Raw genomic sequence first — 15790 nt, 5'->3', positions numbered from 1 at the left:
CAAGGGGAGAGCATGGGCTTGGAGCCAGATTCATTTACTAGCTTTGTAGACCACCCCAGGGTTTTTAACCTCCAGTCTCTCTCCTGCACATAAGGAATATCAAAGCAGTGATTTCTCTCTCAGGTTTATTGGGAGGATTATTGTTTGGTAAAGTGCCAGTGTACTGCCAGAGACTGAGTTAATAAACGACCTGTAGAAAGCAGAATCATTTGTTGCTGGGGGAATGGAGCTGCAGAAATGTCAGCCTGCCTGGGTGTGGCGCTCCTGCCTGTAATCCAGCACTTCGAGAGGCTGAGGTGGGAGGATCACTTGAGCCCAGGAGCTAGAGACCAGCCTGGTCAACAGAGTGAGACCCTGTCTCTATTATAATAAACATTTAAATGTTAGCCAATACGCCCTTCATTCATCAAACATTCATTGAATACTCACTGTGTGCTCCAGGCTCGTTGGAGCATCGGTAAATGAACCACATGTGGTTCCACCCTCAGGGAACTGTTGTCTGGAAGTGAGAAAGATCAGGTGATTTCTGTACTAAAGGACTCCACAGCTAGAACAGGGCTGCTGTTGTGCGCAGCCTCGTAGGATGTTGAGAGGCAGGTATGCCAGGCACCAGAAGTCCCTGCAGGCCTGAAGCTGGAAACCCTGGGAACGTGTGCTTTCCCAACCTGCCTCAGCTGCTGAGTGTGTGTTCACGCCTCCCTCTCACTGTTACTCTGACGTCTGCCTGGCTGTCTTCACAGGAAGGGTGGTAGGACGGTTCTACGGAGAGGATGGGCTGCCTACCCCGGCACTGACCCAGGCGGAAGCTGTGATCACCAAAGGCTTGGAGGCAAACCAGCAAGAGCTGGAAGAGAAGCAGACGTTCCCGCCGTGCAATGCGGAGTGGAGCTCAGCTAGGGGCAGCCGGCTCTGGTGTTCCCAGAAGAGGTAAGCATGCTCCCTTCTGTTCTTTCTGCCTGTCACAAACCCACCTTCCGGGTCATCCTGTCTACATTACTCAGTGAATTCAGGGACTGGATGGTTAACCCCTAGAACTTTTTCAAAATTCTGATAATCATTCCCAACCTCACCTGCATATTAGATCTGGGGAACGGCAGAAATGACGGCTGGTCAGACCTCACTCCAGCCAACAGAGTGAGAATATTAGGGTCGAGACTTGGACTTGAGCCCTGGGCATTTTTATTTTTTCCAAATTCTCCAGAGATCCTGCTGACACCACCTCCGCCCAGGAATGAGGAGGCACGAGCCCGATTTCTTGCTTTCTCTGGCCCGTTCAGCCGTCCCCGGGTTTGGTTTCCTATTTGACAGCACAAATCCTGGCTGTCTACAGGAGAGACAGGCAAGGAGGTGGGGACAGCACGCGCAGGGATGGCTTCTGCTGGTGTCTTCAAAACAAGGTGAGCCGGCGTGGTGGCACACCTGTGGTCCTGGCTACTTGGGAGACCGAGGCAGGCAGGTCGCTTGAGTTCAGGAGTTGGAGTCCAGCCTGGGCAACATAACAAAAAAAGTCACAACAGCAGCAACAAAAACACTGCAGATTTGGACTTCTCAGCCTTAAGTGAGGGGAGCAATGGCAAAGGTAGCAGGGAGGAAAGCCCCTTCTTTCCTGGCTACTAGCTTTGAAGAGACAGCTTCTCCAATGTCATCATCTCAAGAAAGAGGGGAGAGACTGTGAGATCCTGGCCTGCTCACCTCACGGAGAGAAGCTGAGATACGGGGGGGCCTTCCTGTGACCCAGGCCTGAGTGCAGGTGGCCCAGAGAGCACTGGTCCTCCAGAGGAGGCTCCAGGAGGCCTGTGTGCGTTCAGATGCTCGACTGCACCTCTGGGGCCTGCCTCCTTTTCCCTCCCCGCTGTCTGCTGAAGCCCTTCTCGCTTTCGTGACCGAGGAGTTCAGGCTCTGCCTTCCCGCAGAACCCTCCAGAGCCGCCCCGGGGAATGGAGGGCCCATCCCTGTGCTTCAGCTCAGCTTGTTGCTTTCTGTTCACTCACGTGTGTCCCCCATTAGACTGGGAGGAACAAGTGTCAAAGGCAGGGGCCAGGCGTGGAGTCAGGCCACCGAGGATGGCATGGAGGCTGGGTGGAAGGGGAGGCATTTTGGTGACAGCCTTATTCTTGGTAAGCTAGAAGTCGGGTGTTTCTCACTGGCTGGCGGTTTCTCTGCCTGCAGTCGGTCTGCTCGCAGGCACTGGAACCTGTATGAGGCATCAGTTCCAAGAACCTCATTTTCCTTTTTCAAGGCCTGTGAGTCCTTGAGAGACTGAACCCAGAACCCTGAGATGAGCTAGGTCCCTCTGCCCGAGGTAGGAGGTTGCTCAGGTGATGTTGGGCCAGAGCTGAGTCCTCCATGTCTGAAGCCTGGCGCCATCAAGGACTGGACCTGTCGGGCACAGGCCTGCTTGCAACTACACCATGTGCCAAGGGCTTCCCAGAGAAGGCTGACTCAGGTGACCAGGGCACAGCGGCCAGTTGCCCACCCCCACCCAAGTGCCCCAGAGAGGAATGTGAAGACACTGGCCAGTGCTGGGTTGTAGAGGGGAAGGAGGAAGCCACACCCAGACCCTGCTTCTGAGAAGCTCGCTGGCCAGCAGGGAACTTTTCCCAGCTGCTAGCAGCAGTGCAGGCACGTGGCGCAGCCTCCTAGGATGGGCAGGGCAGGGCTAGGGTGCAGCGAACGGAGCCGTGGACTCTGCCCATGGCCTGGGCAGGCTGGAGGAACTCAGGAGAGAGCATGAAGGCTCGGGCTGAACACCGTGGCCTGCTGCCTTGGGAGACACTCCTGTGGGCTTCTGCTTTTCACATGGCCTGGCTCACAGCTTCCTGCTCTCCCCTGCCCAGAGACTCATGAGTTCTTACATTTAAGAAGTCCTCTTTCCATCTGTCCATAGCGGAGGTGTGAACAGAGACTGGACTGGTGTCCCCAGGAAGCTGTATAAGCCAGGTGCTAAGGAGCCCCGCTGCGTGTGTGTGAGAACCACGGGCCCCCCTAGTGACGAGATGCCGGACAGCCTGACACACAGAAATCGTGGGGACTTGGACCACCCACACTTGGCGGAATACACGGGCTGCCCACCTCTCGCCGTCACGTGCTCCTTCCCACTCTAAGCGGAGACTTTCATGTGGCTGACACACAGAGCTCTGCTGAGAACTTGAGCATGCCCTTGACATGTGTGTGGCCTGGGATGGCCCCTGGCGTGAAACAGGAGGGTCTGGAAGGACTCTGGTTGTATTCTGCAAATGTGACTCTTGCCCCTCTCCTTGGCTTAGTGCCATGGGGCCCGAGGGACAGCGCAGCCACCTGCCTAGTACTGGTCAGCGGCTCACCACTACTCCCCTCAACCCACTAGTCATCTTCCTCAGAGCCTGCAGATGTCAGTGGGCACGGCTGTTATCAGCTGAATTTGAACTTGAATTTATTCCCAAAAGCCTGCTGAGCTGATCATAGCTGGGCCAATATAGTAAGAGGCAATCATCACTTAGGATGGCTGATTCTGGAACCGGGAAAGCTTTTACTTACGTGGATACAGCAAATCCAGCAACAATTTAAAGCAGAGGCATTTTCTCTCCTTTAAGGACTTAAAATCAGGTGTGGTGTGTTTTCAAAGGAGAGGTCTGCATTTTGAGCAAAAGGTGGTTTCCCAGCTCTGACAAGGTAACTGGTTAGCATGACATTACATTGGGCAAGGCTGCAGACTTCAGGTGGCTGGGCTTCCGCTTATGCAGTGTGTGTGTGTCCAGGGTCATCTGCCATGCCCTACACTTGACAGACGTCACACCTGTTACCTCTTGACTGCCTACTAAGGTAAGGTAGATGGGGACAAGGCGTGTTCCCACTTCACAGACAAGTGGAGGCCAGCACCACCGCCGCGCCATGGCCTCTGCTCCTCACCCGCAGAGCTTTGCCTGACTCCCTTCCCACTCACAGTCTCACCCTAGACATCCTCTAGCCTTCCTCCCCTCTCCCCTGCCTCCCTTCTCTCCATCATTGATTTCACCAAATCACTTCCAGATTCACAGACTAGAAAATAGAGGCTGCCCCCTCCCCTTCACCAGAGACCCGCGGCTCACTGCCCTTGTGGTCACAGCTGTTCCTTCCACTTGGGCACTGGTTCATGGCTCCTTTCGTCTGCCCCCTCCCCACCCCCATCTGAGCCTGCCCCTCTTGTACCTTTCCCCTCTCCCCGCCTCCTGGATCTTCCCCAAGTACGCACGAAACCGCTCCCTCCTCCCACGTCATAAATAAACACTCCCTCACCCGCACGGTTTGGGCTTTTACTTACTAGCTTTGCTTTTCAGCCCCAGTTGCTCTAACCACCAGGACAGATTCTGCGTTGGCACGTTCCACGGTCACACCCAGCCCCTATCCAAGCCTTGTCCTCCACGGAACCCTCACTGGCCTTTGTCCTGCTCCGTCTGTCCCTCCACCCTTCCTTCTTAGTTGCCTTGAAAACCTTGTTTTACCTCCACAAACCCCTTCCCATTGGCTTCTCTCACTCCAAATCCAGCATCAAACCTGCATCTCTGCCCCAGGTAGATTTCCAGAGTATTCCATCTTCCCTCCCATGCTGCTTCTAGTTCTCAGGGTGAGGGGCACCAGCAGCCACACTTGGTCAAACCCAGTCAGAACCCTGGCAGCTGCCCACACTCTGCCCGCCCTCCTCCTCCTAGCCCGCCTGCAGGTCCTGGCGGCTGTGTCTCCCCGATTCTCTCCTCTTCCTTCCCTCTTCCCTGTCCCCAGTACTCCTCCTCTGGCCTAGGCTGTCACTTCTCACTCGGATTACTGAGGAGCCTGACTGCTCCCTCCCTTCAGTCCCTCCTTCACACTGCTGTGAGACGTCTTTTTTTTTTTTTTTTTTTTTTTTTTTTTTTTTTTTGAGATGGAGTTTCGCTCTTTTCCCCAGCCTGGAGTGCAGTGGCGCAATCTCGGCTCACTGCAAACTCCGCCTCCCAAGTTTGAGTGATTCTCCTGCCTCAGCCTCCCGAGTAGCTGGGATTACAGGCGTGCACCATCACACCTAGTTTTTTGTATTTTTAGTAGAGATGTGGTTTCACTATGTTGGTTAGGCTGGTCTCAAACTCCTGACCTCTTGATCCCCCTGCCTCGGCCTCCCACAGTGCTGGGATTACAGGCATAAGCCACCGCACAAGGCCCAGGGCCGTCTTTCTTAGTGATGATCAGGGCATCCCCCATTTGCGCCTCCACAGGGGCTCCCCTTATCTATAAGGACTCAGTGCCACTCCTCTGCTGCGGGGCACAGGAGGCCCCTCTGTGGCCTCTCCTCTTAGGCCTGTACCTTTCCAGTCTCCTCCCCGTGCACCTCCTCTCCTATGTTATGCCTGCAGTGTCTTTACCCAAGCTGTTTCTTTTGCCTGGAATGACACATCTTCCTCTGTTGAATTAATCCACCCTGTATTTCTTCAATATTCAGTTCATTCAGGCCCCTCTTGGGAGCCTTCATTAACTGTTGGCCTGACAGAGGCACTTTCCTTGGCTCCTGTGGCACTGTGCTTATACCACAGTGGGTTCTTACGATGAACTTCCCTGCCAGCCTCTTGCACTGGACTCAGATACTCTGAGGACAGAGCCCCAGTGTGACCCAGCGCTGTACCCCTATATCCACTTTACTCAGCACCATACCCTATATCCACGTGACTCTGCAACATATCCCTATATCAGCGTAACTCAGTGTAACCCTGTCAGCATGACTCAGCACCATACCCCGTATCCACGTGACTCAGCGCCTTACCTCTTTATTCTTGATTCAGCTCCATACTCTTATAGCTACGTGACTCAGCACCTTACCCCTATATCCACGATTCTGCAATGTATCCCTATATCAACATGACTCACTGCCTTACTCCTATATAAACATGACTCAGCGTCTTATTCCCATATCCACGTGACTCTACAGTGTATCCCTATATCAACATGACTCAGCGTCTTACTCCCATATCCACGTGACTCTACAGTGTATCCCTATATCAACATGACTCAGCGTCTTACTCCCATATCCACGTGACTCTACAGTGTATCCCTATATCAACATGACTCAGCGTCTTACCCCTATATCCACGTGACTCTGCAACGTATCCCTATATCAACATGACTCAGCACCTTACCCCTATATCCATGTGACTCGGCTCCAAACCCCCATATCAACATGACTCAGCACCGTACCTCTATATCCACGTGACTCAGAGCCACACTCCTGTATCCACGACTCTGCAATGTATCCCTATATCAACATGACTCAGCACCGTACCCCTATATATCCACTGCACCTGGCACGTGGAAAGTGTGTGCAGAGTTTTTTTTTTGAGGTAGGGTCTCATTCTGTTGCCCAGGCCAGAGTGCAGTGGCGTGATCGTATCTCATGCGGCCTCTACCTCCCGGGCTCAAAAAGATTTTCCAACTTCAGCCTCCTGAGTAGCTGGGACTGTGGGCATGTGGTAGCATGCCTAGTTTTTTATTTTTGTAGAGATGGAGTTTCACCATGTTGCCCAGGCTGGTCTCGAACGCCTGGGCTCAGTCTGCCCACCTCGGCCTCCCAAAGTGCTGGGATTACAGGTATGAGCCAAGGAGCGTTTTGGAGATAAGGCAACAAAAGCACATAGAACTTAAGGTCGCTGAGCATGGAGCTGAGCCCAGAACTCCAAGCTCTTGGCACCTGATTCGGTGCCATTTTCACTCCTCCGAATTTCTGTATCTCTGCAGAACGGAGAAGAGCTGACATTAGGATTTTCTTCCGAGTTCTAGGCAGTCCCTGAGCTCAGTGCTGAGACTTCGCTGTTAACCAAAACAGCTCCCAGCTCTGTGCCAACTGGAAACTTCTCTGCCCCTGACTTAGTGCTCCTTAGTTATTCTGCAGGTAACTTACCAAGCACCTACTATGTGCTAGGCATCATGTTAAGGTTGGGGGGTTGGAGGAGCAAGGTTCCTGACCTCAGGGGCGAGTATAGTCTGGTGGAATCAACCCGATTAGAGCTGCCACAGGCTGTTCTGATCCTTCAAAAAAACGAACTAAGCAAAGGAGCATTAGTCATTCCAGTCAGGTGCACTCTGGCCGTGCCTGGAGGGCACCTATCTCTGGTGACAGACCCCTAGTTCAGGCTCCAGGACAAACGCGGCCGGCCTTAGGGGTCTGCTCAGGGCCTTGCTCAGTGAGAACTGCTTTTCACACTGACCTACAGTGCCTGCCGTGAGCCACAATCTGGGCCAAGAGCACACTAAGTTCAGGCAACTACTCACTGTGTTTAAATAACGACTTTTGGGGAGCTAAGCCATGAGGACATAAAAGCCTACGAGTGATAGAGTGGACTTTGGGGACTCGGGAAGGGGTTGGGAGGTGAGGGATAAAAGATGACAGTGTACAGTGCTGGGGTGATAGGTGCACCAAAATCTCAGCAATCACCACGAAAGAACCTACATGTAAGCAAACACCACCTGAAACCCAAAAACTTACTGATATTTTTAAAAATTAATTAAAAATAAATAAGTAAAAGCTTTTTGGCTGCTGTCAACAGCATGTTCCTGAAAAATGTTGGAATTGGGACTTTCCTAGAGGGTGGCTGGTAAGAAATTTATTCAAGTCAGGAGTTCTTTAAAATTTGTTTTAATTGGTACTTCTGCATTAGAAGTAACTACAAATGTCTTATTAAAGTTTCCACTTTAAATGCACAATTTTACTTCATTTTATTGTAAGGAATTGTTACAGAAAATGCAAATATCAGTATTTGAAAAATACATTCCATTACACAGACCCCAAAGAAACGATGCTGATAAGCGCCATGGTCCTACATGATACCGTCACCCCACACTGAGCACTGCCCGAACGGGCTGGAAGCCTGGGTGACTGGCCGAATGTGTGCCTGCAGTTTCTGCCCAGCTAAGGCCCCTCCTCTGGGGTCACAGGGATGTCGTGGTAACAGCCAGCTCCACACATCTGCCAAAAAGGGCAAGTCATCAAGTCAAGCAGTCCTGACTCAAGACTCCCTAGCTGCAGAAAAGCAATGTTAGTTGTAACAGGTTACTATATTATTTCTGCCACACGGAAAAGGAATTGTACAGGCAATGATCTTCCAAACAAAGTCTGTAAGGCATCTGTAACTTCTGGGAATTTCAGGGTTGGTATCTTGTCAGTCAGCTCTTCACTAAATTACTTCCACAGAGAGAGAAGGTGGCTTCCGAGTCCCGCTGGTGAGCTGTGCCCCTGCTTCCTCTGCTCCCAGGCTGGGAGTGGGGAGCTTTGGTGCTTCAGCTAGTTCTAGGACTTGTCCCAAGGGAAGCAACTGTCTGTCATGGAGGCGTGACCCTTACTTGTTCAAGCTGCTGTCACCTGGGAAGATGGCTTGACTTTCAGGGCTAAGCATTACAAAGTTCAGAGAGTTCTTTTTCTCCAGATAAAGGAAAACTAGATGGAGGTGAAGGCCCTCCCTTTTCCCAAGATGTTCCCTCCACGCCATGCCTATGGACAAGATTAGTGCAGTCACGGTTCAATACGGCAGGTGTGGGACATGGACGGGAGGAGTGGCGAAGCCACACACACGCTGAGCTCCACACAGGGATGTGAGTGAGGGCACGGAACGGGGTGGCCAGAGATGACTCGGGGCTCTGAGGTAGAGGACTCAAGGCCACGTAGACCCCACTCCTTGGAGAGAACGTGGCAGGTGAACTGAGCAATCTAATCCAGCCTCAACTAAATTAGTAATCGGGGTTGACACAGCACACATGTTCTAATACATCATTCAGTGAGATGCCACTAAAAAGATGACTGAACGTTCAGAAGTCCTAAGTGTAGGCACTTAAGTTTATGGGACATTTCGGTGTTAGAGAATCATAGCAAATTAGTTTAAGCCATTTGATTTATATATAGCACGTGGTTTGTACCTTTGTCTTAAAAACGACAACAAAAGACTGCTAAGAATACACTGGATAATAAATCTGGCGATGAGCAAGGGCAGTTCAAGAGCGCACTCAGCTTGAGGTTGACTGCTGCAACAAATCAAGTTTCTTTTCCTGCTCTACTCATTAAGTGGGAACTTTCTGAATGAATTAAAATGAATTTTGGCTACTAGTGCTTAAGTTATGCTGAAAATTTAACAGCCAGGCAGTTTTGTATTCAAGTGTTGGCAGCAGGGAGAGACGGGAAGGACCGGAAGCATGCCTGGGCCCAGCCAGGGCAGCTATGGCGGCATCTGCGCAGTCAGGAGCTTCTGAAGCTTTTCCTGTATCCACATGGATGCCGCCTGCAGCCAGTGTGTAACAGGACTAAAAGACGTTCTGGCCGGGCACGGTGGCTCAAACCTGTAATCCCAGCACTTTGGGAGGCCGAGGCGGGTGGATCACAAGGTCAAGAGATCGAGACCATCCTGGCCAACACGGTGAAACCCCGTCTCTACTAAAAATACAAAAATTAGCTGGGCATGGTGGCGCACGCCTATTAGTCCCAGCTACTTGGGAGGCTGAGGCAGGAGAATTGTTTGAATCCGGGAGGCAGAGGTTGCAGTGAGCTGAGATTGTGCCACTGCAGCACTCCAGCCTGGCGGCTGGCGACAGGGAGTCTCTGTCTCAAAAAAAAAAAAAAAAAAAAAAATTCTCCCAGTCCACAGCTGCTCAGTACCATTGCTATCCCTTGACTCAGGGAAGAAACAGAAACTCCCATCAATGTATTTGAAACATGATCTTAAGATTTTAAGTGCAATTACAAGCAAGATTGGTATTGAAATTGGTAAGGTAGGGCATGGGCAGAACAATCAGCCTCACCCCTGACTGATCTCCATGTTCCTTTTCCATCCTGAACATTGAAAGAACAGGCATCGATGTACTAGCCACTTCAATTCATATCCAAACTATGATTATCTTCCTAACTCAGGTAACCAAGCTACCTAAGCCCTGCCTGCCAGCTTGCTTATGGCCCTTTTCAGGCAATAGAAAATGGAAACTGACCACATTACCTCAGGTGGTCAAATGTTTGCCAAGACTGGCAGAGTTCGTCCATTAAAAGTTCTCTATGAAACATGTCAGACTGGGGGACGGGGGACTCTTCTAATTAATTTTTTTCTTTTAAATATTGTGCACAAACTTATATTAACATAGAAAGCATACATATCTTATAAATCACAGAGATGTTTTTTTAAAGTAGCACTCCAATTTATCAGCTCATTTTACACGTTTAGGCAACAGAATGTGTAAATCCACAGCAACACACAGGACACACTACCTAGAAAAGAAACAAATGATGTTGCAAAAAATACTTAGTCCCTTTAACACACATTCAAACTTCATTAATGCAAAAAGGTAGTGGTTATTAAATGTCTGAGAGGATCAGCATGTTTGACTGAGACTCAGTCTCCGAGTACAACACACAGCGTTCACTCAGAGTTGTTTTGTTTTAAAGCAGTGGTAGATGTTTCTCTTTAAATGTGCGTTTTTTAGAAACTGGCCAAACCTTCGAAAAAGAAGTTTAACAGCTCATGGTTAATAGATGTAGTAGCAGCGACTAAGGCCCAGCAAGTTCTGGTGGCCTCACCCAGCACACAAGCCAGAGACTTCCAAAATGGGGTGGCGCACACGTGGCCGTGGCCCTCAGCTGCTGGCCCTTCACAGGGCAGAGCAAGCTACACGGAACTGGGGTCAACAGCATTCGCAGCATCACGAGGGAGGATTTCAGCAAGAAGCATTTGCGTCAAGGACACAGGACCTGCCAGCCTGAGGCTGGAGACACTCTTGGGGCTGAAGCCATATTGATCGTGCCTCATCACTCAGCCTGGATGAATCTCTTGCTCTCAAAGACACTACAGAGTTTTTCCTTAAAGATTAGTGTGAGCTGAGGTCCAGTCACAGCTGATCATTGGACTCACTGATGGAAGGATGTGTGAGGGTGTGTCTGAACAGGGACTTTTAAATTGGGATCACCAATAATGCAGCTCTATAAAAGGGCAGCACAAAGTGCGCTTTCTCCACCACTCTCCAGTGGCAGAGGGACTGGGACTCCACACAGCACGCAGCAAGACGAGAGAATGAGACGCTGCCACGAGGTGTCAAGCGGCCAGCTGCACCCGACACCTGCGTAGCACGAACACTGTAAAGCTTTCAGTTGGTAAGGCCACGATTTTTCAGCTCTCATCTTTGAACCCTGTTAAAGATTTCACCTTTTTAAAAGGCGTAGCTCACTAAAACACAGCTTAGCTTAAAAAGAAAAAAAGACTTCAGGGCAAGAGGATCCCATTATCTTTATGAAAACACTGTGCAGAAAAGTCCACAGCCACCACCCTAGCGTGAAGCTGGCTCACTAGGCAGCCAGCTTCCTACTCTGTGAGGCTCTGCCGCCTCAGCCAGCCCAGGCGGGAAGACTTCATGAATGCTCTGGGATGGACACCAAGCTACTGGAAGCGAAAATGCTTTTCCAAGTGTCCTTGTATGTTGGTAGCAGAATGGGGAGGGGTCTAATTCCTAATCACATTAAACCACTTAGGCTAAATGGCCTGGTCCAATCAATGAGACACCTAGTGAAACTGATCACAGTCTGACACACACACTGACAATCATAGGGAATCACTGGAAAAGGAATCTATCACACCATGGTCCTTAAATGTTCCAGTCTATTGCCGCAGGAGGATGACTGCCAGCCCCTGCTCTGGGGGGAGTCAGGCTGGTGAGCAGAGCAGCTGCTGGGGAGGTGACCAAGAACGTGGCCTGGACGCTCCGGGGGCTCACTAAGAGACCCCACCCAGAGTCAGCACATCAAAGCAAATGTTGCAAACTCGCACAGGCTTGTTCAGATCAAACTTGATGATAGGAATCTCCTTGGTCGAGCATTTATGGCAAAGAAGACGTCCGCAGTGACGACTGTGGAAGCAAAGAAGGCAAGTATGAGGGGAGCACTGAAGACACGCTGCCTCCCGGCATGTGAGGGCAACCCCAGCAGGGGCGCTGAGGCAACGCAGCCAGCCAAGTCACAGCAATTCATGGAGAATTTTTAGTCCATGAAAACAAAACTCTAGTCAGTCATCATGTTAAAGCGATACTGAAGAAGGCTTTTTCTTGATAATCAAGAGCAGCTCAGGCTAAGCACAACGTTCACAACTGCCATCCCAGCACTTTGGGTGGTGGAGGCAGGTGAATCACTTGAGGTCAAGAATTTGAGACCAGCCTGGCCATTATGGTGAAACCCCATCTCTACTAAAAATACAAAAATTAGCTGGGCGTGGTGGTGCACACCTGAATTCCAGCTACTTTGGGAGGCTGAGGAAGGAGAATCGCTTGAACCCAGGAGGTAGAAACTGCAGCAAGCCAAGCTCATGCCACTGTACTCCAGCCCGGGTGACAGCAAGACTATCAAAACCAACAAAGAGTGCAGCGCAGCACTTCTTCTTCTTGAGAAGAAGTCTCGCCTGTCACCCAAGCTGCAGTCAGTGGCACGACCTCAACTCACTGCAACCTCCTGCCTCAGCCTCCCAAGTAGCTGGGATTACAAGTGCCTGCCACGACCCCCAGCTAATTTTTGTATTTTTAGTAGAGATGGGGTTTCGCCACATTGGCCAGGCTGGTCTCAAACTCTTGACCCAGATTGTGGCTCACAGCAGGTACTGTAGGTCAAGTGATTCACCCGCCTCCACCTCCCAAAGTGCTGGGATTACGGGTGTGAGCCATGGTGCCTGGCCTATCTATCTCAATTTAATGGGAACAGCTCCTTAGTGTTGCAAGCAGCCCATACAGAGGCACACCATGACGGCAGTAACTCATCTCAGCTTTGCTGCAGGCTGGAAGCCAGGGAGGATGGCACAGGCCTAACGGGCCGCCTGGGAACTGTGCACTTCAGCTTCCACAGGACAGCACCGGTCTGCAGGTCCCTCCCTTCCCTCCATCTCTTCCTCAGTCAGATCCTCGGGTGTGCCCATCTCATTACTCCATTTGATACAGTTTTGCCCATGAGTGTGCAGGACCCGGGCAGGTTCATGGCTTAGCCTGGAGAAGGGCAGAGGCAGTGACGTCGGCGGAAGTCCCCCCACTTGTCTGACAGTGACGCTGGGGTCTTACCAGTGGTGTTTGCGAGTCGTGACTCCAAACTTGGCAGTGCACTCGTAGCAGAAGGAGCCGTCACACCACGGAGGCTCCTTGGACAGCATATCTGTAACACATGGGAGAGGACTAGTCCCATCAAACAGCGACTGCCAGGCAAGTCTCAGGGCTCAAAGGGAGCAGGGCAACACCAGCAAGTGAAGCCACACACTGCCACGTGACACAGGCCAAGGGGCACAAAGGTTCTAAGTGGTTCAGGGACAGCTTCCCAGAGGAGACGAGAATCAGCACTTGCCAGGGAGAATGGGGGAGAAGGAAACAGGCCAATGAAGTGAATCCATGTGGCGTCTGTGTAGGGGAGGCAGCGTGACATCTGAGGGTAGGTGGCATGGTGTCTGTGGGGGGGAGGTGGCGTGACGTCTGTGGGGAGGTGACATGGCATCTGTGTGGGGGGAGCGGCGTGGTGTCTGGGGGGGGAGGCAGTGTGGCCTCTGTGTGTGGGGGCGGCATGGCCTCTGTGGGGGAGGTCGCGTGACATCTGTGGGGAGGTGGCATGGTGTCTGTGGGGGGGGAGGTGGCGTGATGTCTGTGGGAAGGTGGCGTGGTGTCTGTGTGGGGGAGGTGGCGTGACATCTGTGGGGAGGTGGCGTGACTTCTGTGGGGGAAGCACATGTAGTCAGGGATGGCTGGAACAAAGACATGGCAGGGAGAGAACAGAGATCCCACAGCGAGAAAAGCTGGCCAGGGCCACACGATGGGGCACAGAAAGAGAAACTGCGGAGGCAGGATCGGTAAGACTTAGTGCCTGCAGAAGTGTGGGACGTGAGGCGGAGCAGGCAGAAGAAAAGGTGAGGTCCAGGCTTCCAGGGAGAGGGCCTGAGTCTGCGGTGGGACCACAGGCAGAGTGACCTCCGAGGAAGAACTCAGTATCTGTCTCAGCTGGGAGCTAGCAGTGTAACAGGAACGACAATCACTAGGATTTACTGGCTGAACTCTATGCCAGGCACTGTGTGACCGCGCTCCATAGAGAGGGTCCCGAGCGCGTGGGGAGGAAGCAGCGCGTCAATCAGTCGTTACTCCTGAGCACTGTGGTGCGTGTATGTAGCCAGCGCTCAGGGCACCAGTGCGGAGCTCTGGAAAGGCTAAGTGTGTGGCCGACAGAAAGTGACAGTGGACAGATGTCACAAATGCTTCAATGCCGGCTCCGCCAGAGACCAGCTGTGCAGCCGTGGGCAAGTCACTCCACCGCGATCACATGGCCACCAAGTGTTTCTGAGCTTGTCCTCCTGCCTGTCTCTCCCCACGGTGGGTGACAACACAGCACAGGCACTGGAGGCATTTTGCTTCTCTACCGCCTCAGCAGGGAAGGGGACAGACTCACACATACGAGCTAAGAGGGAACACTCCTTTCCACAGAAGGGACACTGGGAGGGGAGCGCTGGTGGGGCTGAAGCAGAAGCCATTCTGAAGGTTCTAGAGGATCTGAATCAAGTCTCAGGAGGACAGGTGTGCAGCTAAGTGGCCAGGAGACACAGGAAGGGTGGCCTGCCTGGAGCTTGAGCACTTCCAGCAGGCCATGGGGAGTGGGATATGAAGGAGGGAGCGCTCTGAAGAGAGACTGCCAACAGTGACCTTCCCAAAGCACTCAAAACCCTTCACCGCATTCACAGGAACAGTCCCATGTACTGCCTGCAAACAGGTGGTTCTGATCTTAAGGCATCCGGAGATTTAAAGATCACAAATACATCTCGATAGTAGCACTGAAAGAGCAGAACGCTGGCTACTCACCTAAAAGTCGAAACAGAAGCTGCTTGGTGGCAACCTGGTAGTTGAAAATGTTGACTCCCTGGTTGTTATTCACCCCAAGACGAGCCCCAGACCGGACGATGGCACGGCACAGGTTGGCATTCCCTTTCATGTACGCTAAGAGCAGCACTGAAAAACAAACACGCAGGGCCACTCCCCACCTGGCCCGGCCAGCACCGACCACGGGAGGGCAGGAGATCTGGCAGGACATCTGCTCAGAAAGTCCCTGCAGACACACGGGGGCCCCTGAGGCTCCGGAGACCTCTGCGGACAAGCTGTAGCATCTCCCAGAAAAGGGCGTGGCAGTGAGCCAGAGCCTCCAGAGCAGCCGGGCTCCCAGACAGCCTTTCCCATGTAGAGCCTGGGCTGCAGGAGAACTGAGGTCGGGCAGGTGGCCGGGGACTCAACACGAGGGAACTGTCCACTGTTGCCTCCCTTGCCCTCCTCTGGCAGGAAACACTGGTGTCCCCACAAAGGACAAAGTTCTTCCACCCAGTGTAATTAAACCTAAGCCTGAGTCATGTACATATGGAGAAGAAAAATCAGTATTAGGAACATGCTCCAGAAGGTTCTTCCACTCCATGGGGCCTCTCCTCTGTGCGGGTACAGAGCCCATGGGAACCCATGCTCTGGCCAGGCCCACCTGCTGCCTTCCCTGCGAAGAGTCACAGCTAACTGCGGCTCCCCTTCGCATCCCTTTCCCAGACACTGTGTTTACATTCTTTCATTTAACTGAAAATTATACCGTAAGAGGAGGGTTGTTATTCCCATTATCAAATGAGGAAACAGGCCCATGAGGGAAAAACGTGTACCAGGTCACCGTGCTAGAATCATGGGGCCTGGCATCTGTACCCAGTTGTGTGTGAGCAGGAGGCCTAGACACGACCCTCCCCACCAGCCCGTGACCTGCCCCCGGAGGCCTAGACACGACCCTCCCCGCCAGCCCGTGACCTGCCCCCGGAGG

General features: G+C 52.1%; 2 protein-coding genes across 4 annotated transcripts in view; one reads left to right on the top strand and one right to left on the bottom strand.

Moving 5' to 3' along the window:
- LOC108291733 (neuferricin) overlaps positions 1-15790 on the top strand; it is a 34119-nt gene that overhangs the window by 6680 nt on the left and 11649 nt on the right. Inside the window, exons 3-4 of one of the 2 annotated variants that reach the window (XM_017512185.2) lie at positions 741-927; positions 2888-3697. In XM_017512185.2, coding sequence (XP_017367674.1) covers positions 741-927; positions 2888-3104 — 404 coding nt within the window. In that variant the 3' untranslated portion in view covers positions 3105-3697. Of the gene's footprint in view, positions 1-740; positions 928-2887; positions 3698-15790 lie in introns of those variants that run through there. The other variant, XM_037732701.1, reaches the window with a different exon arrangement.
- Positions 10129-15790, bottom strand: part of ANKFY1 (ankyrin repeat and FYVE domain containing 1) — an 83848-nt gene continuing 78186 nt past the window's right edge. Inside the window, exons 23-26 of one of the 2 annotated variants that reach the window (XR_005197380.1) lie at positions 14809-14955; positions 13039-13129; positions 11271-11847; positions 10641-11134 (exon numbers count right to left, since the gene is read on the bottom strand). Coding sequence is in view for 1 of the 2 variants with exons in the window: in XM_017512184.2 (XP_017367673.1) it covers positions 11715-11847; positions 13039-13129; positions 14809-14955 (371 nt within the window). In the remaining variant the exon portion in view is untranslated. Of the gene's footprint in view, positions 11848-13038; positions 13130-14808; positions 14956-15790 lie in introns of both variants that reach the window. The other variant, XM_017512184.2, reaches the window with a different exon arrangement.

Source organism: Cebus imitator, unplaced genomic scaffold (genome assembly GCF_001604975.1).
Source record: "Cebus imitator isolate Cc_AM_T3 unplaced genomic scaffold, Cebus_imitator-1.0 Scaffold464, whole genome shotgun sequence".
NCBI lineage: Eukaryota > Metazoa > Chordata > Mammalia > Primates > Cebidae > Cebus > Cebus imitator.
This window is presented reverse-complemented; position numbering and strand designations above follow the sequence as displayed.